The sequence below is a fragment of the Oncorhynchus gorbuscha genome, linkage group LG02 (assembly GCF_021184085.1).
Source record: "Oncorhynchus gorbuscha isolate QuinsamMale2020 ecotype Even-year linkage group LG02, OgorEven_v1.0, whole genome shotgun sequence".
In the NCBI taxonomy this organism is placed as follows: Eukaryota; Metazoa; Chordata; class Actinopteri; order Salmoniformes; family Salmonidae; genus Oncorhynchus; species Oncorhynchus gorbuscha.
This window is the reverse complement of record NC_060174.1, coordinates 103389745-103399505: the sequence shown is the minus strand read 5'-3', so window position 1 is coordinate 103399505 and position 9761 is coordinate 103389745. Positions and strand designations below refer to the sequence as shown.

Genomic DNA, 9761 nt, shown 5'->3' with positions numbered 1-9761 from the left:
CTATACTATATCAAATATCAAGATTGAGGTTTCCCAAGTTCAAAGTTTACAATGTGTAAAGCTATTCATAATTATGAATGTCTTAATATATATATTTTTTAAATGGTGTAACTGTCTTCAAACTGCAGTTTGATTGGTTGTGCTACATTTCTTCCAGAGCAATTTTCAAATATGTCAACGGTCAGGGGACACGAACAATCTCATTCACATCATGTAGCAGATCGCTTCAAGCAAATCCGTGTACTGTGTGGCCACACAGCGTGTCTCTGCACGCTGGTATTAGGCTACAATGGGCCTATTGAAGAGAGCTTGACAGTTTTTTTGGGTGTGGCAGTTAAGTAAATGTGTACTCCTGCAACAGCTGCCATGGTTTGAGTTTTGAGACTTTAGCTTGGATCTTAATCTCTATGTTATCATTTAAGGTTGTATGGTTCTTACTGAGTATTGATGTAAACATCTCAATCCCCAACCTGGGCTCAACTGTAAGAGCTGCGGCAACAATACTTCCTCATCTCTCCACTGAAATGGGCACAAAATAGAAAATGTTTATTGAAATGAGTGACAGGCAACAGAAATATGAAATGTAGTCAACATCTTAAAATGCAAAGTATATATATATATATATCTATATAAAAAATATCCCTTTTTAAAATGCCTTGATGAATCACAAACATTGGTCTTCAGCAGCAGTCTACATAGCCTGCTGCGTCATCAGCAACCCATATGATCATTAACTGAGGTTAAAAAACACCCACAAGTATAAACAACTATATAAAATGTCATCTCTTCTCTGGTACCTTCATAGACAAAGGTCCTCAGTAGCTATTTAGCATCCTGGAGCATCATAGACATAGTCAACAACAGCTCTGGTCACAAATCTACATAAAACTACCAATAAAAAGACTAACAAATACATATTTACATAAGTGATTGTGCTAAGAGTTCTCTCAGGTGCCAGTCTCTGATGATGAAGATCCTGAGTGCCAGTCTCTCAGCTGATGATGAAGATCCTGAGTGCCAGTCTCTCAGCTGATGATGAAGATCCTGGGTGCCAGTCTCTCAGCTGATGATGAAGATCCTGGGTGCCAGTCTCTCAGCTGATGATGAAGATCCTGAGTGCCAGTCTCTCAGCTGATGATGAAGATCCTGAGTGCCAGTCTCTCAGCTGATGATGAAGACTCTGGGTGCGTCTTCTCTCATGGGAGGCAGGCTCTCCATATTCTCAATGAGGATGTGTTTGTCCTCCCGTTTCACCTCCAGCGGCTGACACATTCTGCTGGCCAGGCCCTCCAGGGTGACGTGGATGTCTTTGAACAGGTGCAGCATGGCTACCCCCAAGATGATGACCAGGAAGCCCCCCACGGTGCCCACCACATCCACACCAGACATGGTCCCCCACTCTTTAAACAGGATGATGGAGGTGGTGAGCACCACGGTGGTGAAGCACACGTAGTAGATTGGGTAGACCAGCAGCGTGTTGAAAGTGTCCAGAGACTTGTTCAGGTAGTTGACCTGGACCACGATGGAACTGACCAGTGACACCAGAAGGATCCAGGTGAGCGGGTGACGCACCACGGCTGGGTCAGAGGTCACTGTGCGGATGGCGATGCCCAGGCCCTTGACGGAGGAGACGGTGAAGGCTCCCAGCAGGGAACAGATGCCGATGTAGACCAGGATGTTGGTCTGGCCCACACGGGGGGAGAAGTAGAAGATAAGCAGCAAGCAGGCCACCAGCAGGATACTGGCAAACACAAGGAAGCCTAGAGACACAAAGCGGATACACAGGAGCCATTGAAGTGAGGCTTGACACAGAGGAGAGAGGGAGATAAGTGTTTCTCTAGGGTGTGGTGGGAGGTAGTGAGGGAACAGACAGGTGTTATTCCCTGGTGCATATGTACCGTCTGTCCTTCTGTCTACATATTTGCTCAATAATGACGATAGCATCTTCGAAGTTTCTCTACTCTAAATTACATGTTCATTACCTCATTGTTGCTCTGCCCTTAATAAAAAATAATTGCTGTGTGAATAATTCCTATGTCAATGAATATAAACGATGTACCTGGGTCAAGCAATTTGTCAGTCATCTGCTGTAGGGTAGTGACTTCCTCTTCTTCAGGTGCATGGATCACCATGAGAGTGCTGCCCAGTATGCTGAGCACACAGCCCAGCTTCCCCAACAGATTCAGTGTCTCCCCCAACAGGTAAGAGGACAGCACTGCACTGTGTCCAGAGAGAAGCCACAATGACAGTCATTTGAATATTAATGCAAAACCTGTAGAACAATGACTTCGATGTGAGGATACACAGTATCAACACGAACACAAAACACACAACAGCTCCTGAAAGTTCAAATAAGTTCCCACGTACACCAAAATAAAGGGTGCAAAAATGACAACAACGGTGTGAGATTTGACACAGTCATGGAAAACGAGAAACCAGAGAAAGTAGAAGTACCTGTATGTGAAGGCTGTGTGTTAATAGACAACAGAGGAGTAAGGGTACCTGATAAGGACACTCAGGGCGCCCAGAGGAGTCACCACAGTAGCTGGAGCAAACATGTACGCTGCAAAGTTGGCAACCTCACCGGCACCCACTGTGAGAGACAGACCATAATGCAAAACCATTGATGTCGTCCTAATCCTTTTGGTTCTTTGAGACGGTTTCTTGGCTGTCCAGCTCGCTAATGATCACTAAACAGTCAGGGATCATCGAAAATTCCCAAAACAATGGCTAGAGGAGAAATGTTTACTAATTTTTGACAGCAAGGAAATCTAAAAAAATATATATTTTTTAAAATCAGTACGGCCCTCCGGAACTCAGTGAAGACCGAATTCGGCCCCAGGGGACAAAATGAGTTCAACACCCCTGGGATAAGCCTTATAGTTCTACTAGCTACCCAACAGAACTATGATAAAACTACTGGTATTCCCACTTCACATTATAGTGCTTGTGACAAACATTGAGGATAGATTTAACAACAACAACAACAAAACTCACTGGTTAGAAGTCCACTCCACCATAGCCAGTCCTTTAAATATCCATGACCACCTTCACCTGCACAGAACACAGCAAACAAGGCATTCATTAGAATTAGAAGACAAAACAAATCAATAACATCAATCAATAACAAATAAAGTTGTTTCTTGTCCTCAGGAAACCCTGATATTCAGGACAGTTTGTTTAATCAAACGTTATATAACTGACAGAGGACGAGTCCTTTATTAGACTGTGTTTCATCGTTTCGGTCAGGGTTCATGTCCAGTATTTAGATACTACAACAACCTTTAAACAGGAACTGGATGTACTATTTGCTATCGATACGGAGAGCTGAAATATCATACTGTTGGGTCATAGTCAAATCAAATCCAGGTTTCTTGGTCGCCTACACAGGTTTACAGGATGTTATCGCGTTCTAGCTCCTACAATACAGGAATATCTAGCAATACAATAACAATGCACACAAAAATCTAAAAGTTTAAAAAAAAAAATGTTTTAAAAAATGAAGACCTAACAGAATGATAAATATCAGTCATAAATAAATATATATGTATGTGAATGGTATGTATAGACAGTATCTGTATGTAATAGCAGTAGTTATGATTAGAATGCAGTATATACACTGAGTGTACAAAACATTCTGAACATGCACCATGACATAGACTGCAACTCAATATTAGGAAGGTGTTCTTAATGTTTTGTACACTCAATGTACATATAAAGTGGTAAAACAGTATGTTAACAGTATTAAAGCGACCAGTGTTCAATGACTATGTAAATAGGGCAGCAGTCTCTAAGTAGCAGGGTAGAGTACTGGGTGGTAGTCGGCTAGAAGGGTGTGTAAGATTCAGGACGTGGTACTGGGTGGAGTTTGGCTAGAAGGGTGTGTAAGATTCAGGACGTGGTACTGGGTGGAATTTGGCTAGTGATGACGTAAATAAAACAACTGTCAGTAGATACCCAACAGAACTTGATTCTATATAAAACATTGATCAAAATAAGGACAACGCCCTCAAGTGGTGTAATGTCACGTCTTTGTGTTTTTCCACATCCTTAAACAGTGAAGACCCCCCACCTGCTCTGGTCTGTCCATTATTGGCTAGGCGAAGCAGGGCCTTCTTCTTCAGCATCACACTTCCTCCAATCAGGAAGGCCGACAGCACCGCCAAGGTCAAACCAGTCCAGAAGTTATAGTTGGTCCAGTTGTTGCCGACGGCTGACAGCCCTGTCTCAGTGGCATTGTGATTGTCAGTGAAGGAGGTGTTGAGGAGGTTTGCCTCCCCGTTGACTATACACACCGCAGTCTGAGATGGACACAGTAGCCTTATTATGGAACCTGGAAAAACAAGCAGAGTGAAATCACTTTTACCATTATAGCTTCATATGAACTGAGTGGCTGGAGCCCTGAATGCTGATTGGCTGACAGCCGTGGTATATCAGACCGTATACCACCGGGTTTCACAAAACATTTATTGGGGCGGCAGGGTAGCCTAGTGGTTAGAGCGTTGGACTATTGACCGGAAGGTTGCAAGTTCAAACCCCTGAGCTGACAAGGTACAAATCTGTTGTTCTGCCCCTGAACAGCCACTGTTCCTAGGCCGTCATTGAAAATAAGAATTTGTTCTTAACTGACTTGCCTGGATAAATGAAACATAATTTTTACTGCTCTAATTACGTTGGTAACCCGTTTATAATAGCAATGACACCTTGGGGGTTTGTGGTATATGGCCAATATACCACGGCTAAGGGCTGTTTCCAGGCACCCGCTCGGGCCTAATAGCTTTATGAAAGCTATTATGCTCTTATTTTGTGATTACCATGTTATTTCTAAGTAAATACCTGGACATTTATGTACAATAAAGTATAAACACTATTAGAACATCTGGTGAAGAGAAACCAGTCCAAAACACACAGCGGTAATGGCCTACATAGCAGATTGCTTAACCAGGTCATGTGTTGACTGATTACTATTATGTCACGATAGTAATATCCATGGCAGTTATCAGAATGATACCAGTGTATTCACGTTGTATGTTATCAACACTAACCTATCTACACATAAGCCCAATTAAAGATTGGAATGGTCAAATAAAATTAGGCTCAATTTCTTTGGGTTTCATTGGGACAGAAAATATAAGAAGATTAGATAGTCTACTTTAGAAATCCACATGACATTTCATGTTTAGTGAGACTGGCAGATTCAATACATGACCTCACCATTTGAACAATGCCCCCGCATTGGCATGGTGCAGTGACATGTTCTCTCTGTCAACAAAGGTGTTCTATTCACACACAACGGAGATTACAATTCTCATGAGCGTAGAAATCATCAATTATATGGACATTTCAAATGGAATGACCTGAAAAACTGGCTTTGGAAATCAGCCCATTTAAAAGTAGTTCAAAGACATGAACAACCCCACTTGATATTCTAAAATATTTTCAAACAATTGCTTTTAAAATCAAACATTTAAAAACTGGCTTTGTGTTTTGCTCCAGATGAAGACGTTTAGAAAATAATTTCTGACAATATCATTTTTGTCTATTAAGTGTATTTACGGATGCCAACCCATGGGTAATTATTGTCTGTAAATTCTGCCAATACGCCCTTCGTGAATAAGCCTACTGTTGCTATATCACAAACATTCAAAAAATATTGTAGGCCCCCATTTCCCATTAAATAGCGTAGCCTACAATAATATGATGACATTGAAGTATTAGCCTATAAACGTACCGTTTCGGCATGAATCCTTAGATAAATGAACATATTGCATTGTGTTGATTTAGGCTAATATCCAATAAATCTCGAAGTAGCCGAAAAAGTAGAACTTGGTTTAAAAAGAGACCGGTAAAAGTATCCGTTCCCAATGTGATCGTTCTTAATTCCACGCATAAAAAAACAACGTTCTCAGAAACGAATCGATCCGCCAGATTATTCACAGGGGGCGTGGGCACACACATCAAGTCACCCTGACCTGCTCAGGTGTACGTCTGGCCCGCCCATTACCTCCGTCAGCAGCTCTCTCATTGGCCTCGAATAGAGCAGGCGACGACGCTGCGCTTTCACCACTGATCAAGGGCACGTCCCTCTGCTCAGACGTTGCTGACGCCGATCAGATCTTACAACGTCTGGATAGATAATTTACCTATCAACTAGCTAACCAGTGGTAGACGTGTCCATCGAATGAGCAAGGGAGAATGTTAAAAGCAATCTGGGCTGCTTTCAGTGCGTTTTTACATTCTGGAACATTCAATTGAACTGAAACGGTGCTAATTACTGAAGGCTCAGTCGAAAAAAACCGGGGAGGGGGTTTGGGGACTCTGGCAGCATGGCAATCACACTTTAAAAACGACACTTATATTGCGTCAAGCCACACGTCGCCACACCCACCAAACGGGAGCAAACGTACCTCAAAGTCTGTTCAAGAACGTACAAGAAAGTTGTGGATGTTACATTGCGATAACATTTACAGATGTTAATCGCAATGCACCAAACGTTCAGGCGAAATGAACGCACCTCCGAACACCTGCACAGTCGATGACGTTACCACAACCATTGGTTAATGCATAGGAGAACTGCCCTATACTTTGCAGGGTAGCCTAGTGGTTAGAGTGTTGGACTAGTAAACCGGTAAATTAGCAAGTTCAAACCCCCGAGCTGACAAGGTACAAATCTGTCGTTCTTCCCCTGAACAGGCAGTTAACCCACTGTTCCCAGGCTGTCATTAAAAATAAGAATTTGTTCTTAACTGACTTGACTAGTTAAATAAAGGTCAAATAAAGAAAAAGATTAGTTATGTTTACAACATTTTAGGTTGTTAATATAATGTAATCATATTGATCTAAATGAACTGTACTGTATATAAGTAAATTAAAATTTATACATGAAGTGTGTAAAAAGTATTGTTGTTGTCTCTCGGTGTCTTGACAATATGTGATTCTTATCTTATTCACATTTTTTTATGTACTATTATCTTATTTTGTTGTCTGTAAATGTTGTGTATTTTGTCACGTGTTTTGATGTGGACCCCAGGAAGAGTAGCTGCTGCGTGCGCAACAGCTAATGGACATCCTATAATCTAAACTATACTCAACTAAAACCTCTCGATTCATTCCATTCTTTTTTTTTGATGTGATCATCATCTCTGTCTTATAGCTCTGTAAATCGGTGGGAAGAGTGACCCCCAGTGTCCACTTTGAGAAGCGCAGCTCTGTAGGACTTCATCATACAACACAATGTGTATGCAAGAAAGACATTATATTATCCTCCTAAAACCAAACAATTCGTTTTTGCCCAATCTAATGGATATTAGGTGCTGTGGGATTATTTAAGATATTCTTTGAAGAGGTAGGGTTTCAGATGTCTTTGGAAGGTGAGCAGGGACTCTGCTGTCCTAGCTTCAGGGGGAAGCTGGTTCCTCCATAGGGGTGTCAGGACGGAGAAGAGCTTGGACTGGGCTGAGCGGGAGCTGCCCTCCCATAGTGGTAGGAGAGCCAAAAGACCAGAGGTGGCAGAATGGAGACCCCGAGTTGAGGTTTAGGGTTTGGGCATAGCCTGAAGGTAGGGAGGGGTTTGCTGCTCCATTGGCAAGTACCACGGTCTTGTAGTGGATGCTAGCTTTGACTGGACGCTAGTGGAGTGTGCAGAGGAGCAGGGTGAAAGGGTTAATTCATTCTCCCAACCTGCTACAAAAAAAGTCACTTCCAGGCGAAACTCTTTCGAAGTGGCGTGAGAAGAGTGTTTCTCGTGGCCATTTTGTCTGCATTACAATATACATGTACAATAGTTTGGTTTCAACCCAGGATAATGAGAAAATCCGAACCACACATTGAACAGAAGTCATAGTAGCCTACTCCGAACATAAGGCCCATTTACAAAAGGAAAACAAAGTGCTTGCTCATTTCATAGAACTTTATTTTCTAGGAAAAATAAAACATGTCTATGCCATTTCTTGTCTGCACTTGAAGCTTTTCTTTGAGACGGGGATGATGACGGGGATGATGCCTCTGCACATTGGAGAGTGGCAGAGAGAAGAGAGGAGCAGGCTTAGCGGTGAGACAGGCCTCAGTTGCAGTAGTTCTGCAGGTCGAAGATGTTGCAAGGCTTGTGACAGCACTGCTCTACAATACCTCTCTTTACTATCATGTCCATCTGGTCTTTGAACGGGTACTCGGCAACTTCGTTCTCCTGGGACGATTTTGGAAAGAGAAACCCTGCAAGAGGAGAGAAGCACATTGAGTGAGTGCTACCTCATAACATCAAGCAGCATATTGTATGGACTACTGTCCTTTTCTGTGTTTCATCATTGCCTTCACATTCAGTTTCATATTTGTAGATTCTTCTAAGTGACCATGCGTTTTCTAAATGTCATTACGACACACATACACACAAAAACAGGAAAGTAACTTGTGGTCTTAGATCAAGTTGAGTTGTCGAAATGAAGTCTTTTGAATTCAGACAGTGCTAGAGGTGTCTTACCTGTTAGGGGATCCACATCTCTCTTTGGGTTGTAAAAGAATCCTTTCTCTCCACACACCAGATAGAGGGCATCCACCAGATGAGAGCCACACAGGTGTTGGGCAGCTGCAGCGTCTGCCCCAGGGTAGAGGGCCAGCAGCACCAGCAGAGATGCAGTTTGGAGCCAGAGGGCCATGTTGATGATGGGCTGGAGGAGAGAAAGACACAACGAAACAGGTATGTTAACACTGTGGGAGTTTCATGCAGTGCACGAGAAACATCTCTATTCTTCTAGGAGGGACATTACTCCTTCTGTGTAATGCTGACGACACGACACATATTCTGGTGTAATATTGTCATTCAGCATGTTCTAAAAGAAACCATAGCCTTACATCAACAAAACAACTATTTCCATAAGCACTCATACGGGAATAGCTCACTAGATGCAGTAAAATACAGTTGTTACTGACCGAAATACATTTGTTCAACAAAAACAGTAAGAGTTCCAAGGTTGTTTTCAGATTCTAGTGACATCTACATCCCCAAGATCCGCCACCCTAACCCAACTGTGGTTCCCAACCCTCCAGTGAAACACAAAGAGACCCCCGGCTCGTACCTGTGGAGGTGGTGGTGAAGAAGCTCTGTAGAAGAGTAGCAGAAATGCTGAGGGAAAAGTTGGTTGAGGCAGAACACCAGATTCTCCCCCCATTTTATACCCCTGGAGCAGGGCAGGCAGGCAGGCAGGCAGGCAGACAGGCAGGCAGACAGGCAGGCAGGCAGGCAGGCAGGCAGGCAGGCAGGCAGGCCTCGGGAACAAGGGTCTGTGGTCTTTGCTAGTGTCAGCGGAAAAGAGAAGTTGCTCAGTGAAATGTAGCGGTAAAGTGGCAATCCAATTGTTCGCCTCGTTAGGCATGTGTTTGTTTTACTAAGTGACATCAGTGGTCCAAGCGGAGGGCCGGTGAATCGGACATAACTGATGTGACCTGTGTCTGAGATGTACAGAGGATTCCAGGGATTGTAGGCTCGCGTTTGACCCACCTGTTCCTGCTTCAGACACACTAAAGAGTATAGTAGCTGCTTGTTTAAAGAAGGTAGCTAGTGAGAGACGGCTTGTGGCTCAATGAGTGTCCTGAGCAACAGTTTTTGGTGTTGAAGGTACTTACCGTGTCCTGGTGTGATATTAGTGGGATGTTTCATGTTGACACATTAGCCATTAGCTGACCTTCGATGGAAAGAGTCAACTTTTTATTTGTGTGACAACTTCTTCCATGACGCACTTATGTGTTGTGATGGTAAAGGCAATGCT

The 9761-nt window shown here is 43.0% G+C and overlaps 2 protein-coding genes across 3 annotated transcripts; both read right to left on the bottom strand.

Moving 5' to 3' along the window:
• Nucleotides 1–525: 525 nt before the first annotated feature.
• On the bottom strand, nucleotides 526–5958 carry nipal4 (NIPA like domain containing 4). Of its 2 annotated transcripts, XM_046298553.1 has the most exons (7): nucleotides 5732–5958; nucleotides 4073–4333; nucleotides 2998–3054; nucleotides 2503–2593; nucleotides 2060–2220; nucleotides 1147–1760; nucleotides 526–1044 (listed from the first exon to the last, which is right to left on the bottom strand). In XM_046298553.1, the coding sequence occupies exons 1-6, from the start codon at nucleotides 5769–5771 to the stop codon at nucleotides 1162–1164; spliced, it is 1209 nt and encodes a 402-aa protein (XP_046154509.1). In that variant the 5' UTR covers nucleotides 5772–5958; the 3' UTR covers nucleotides 526–1044; nucleotides 1147–1161. The 2 variants fall into 2 exon arrangements, with proteins under 2 accessions (XP_046154509.1, XP_046154502.1); XM_046298546.1 differs by having other exon boundaries at nucleotides 526–1760; nucleotides 5732–5957.
• A 1937-nt stretch (nucleotides 5959–7895) lies between these two features.
• LOC123995144 (insulin-like) lies at nucleotides 7896–9171 on the bottom strand. Its single transcript, XM_046298533.1, has 3 exons — nucleotides 9072–9171; nucleotides 8477–8663; nucleotides 7896–8211 (listed from the first exon to the last, which is right to left on the bottom strand). The coding sequence occupies exons 1-3, from the start codon at nucleotides 9162–9164 to the stop codon at nucleotides 8063–8065; spliced, it is 429 nt and encodes a 142-aa protein (XP_046154489.1). The 5' UTR covers nucleotides 9165–9171; the 3' UTR covers nucleotides 7896–8062.
• Nucleotides 9172–9761: the final 590 nt, after the last annotated feature.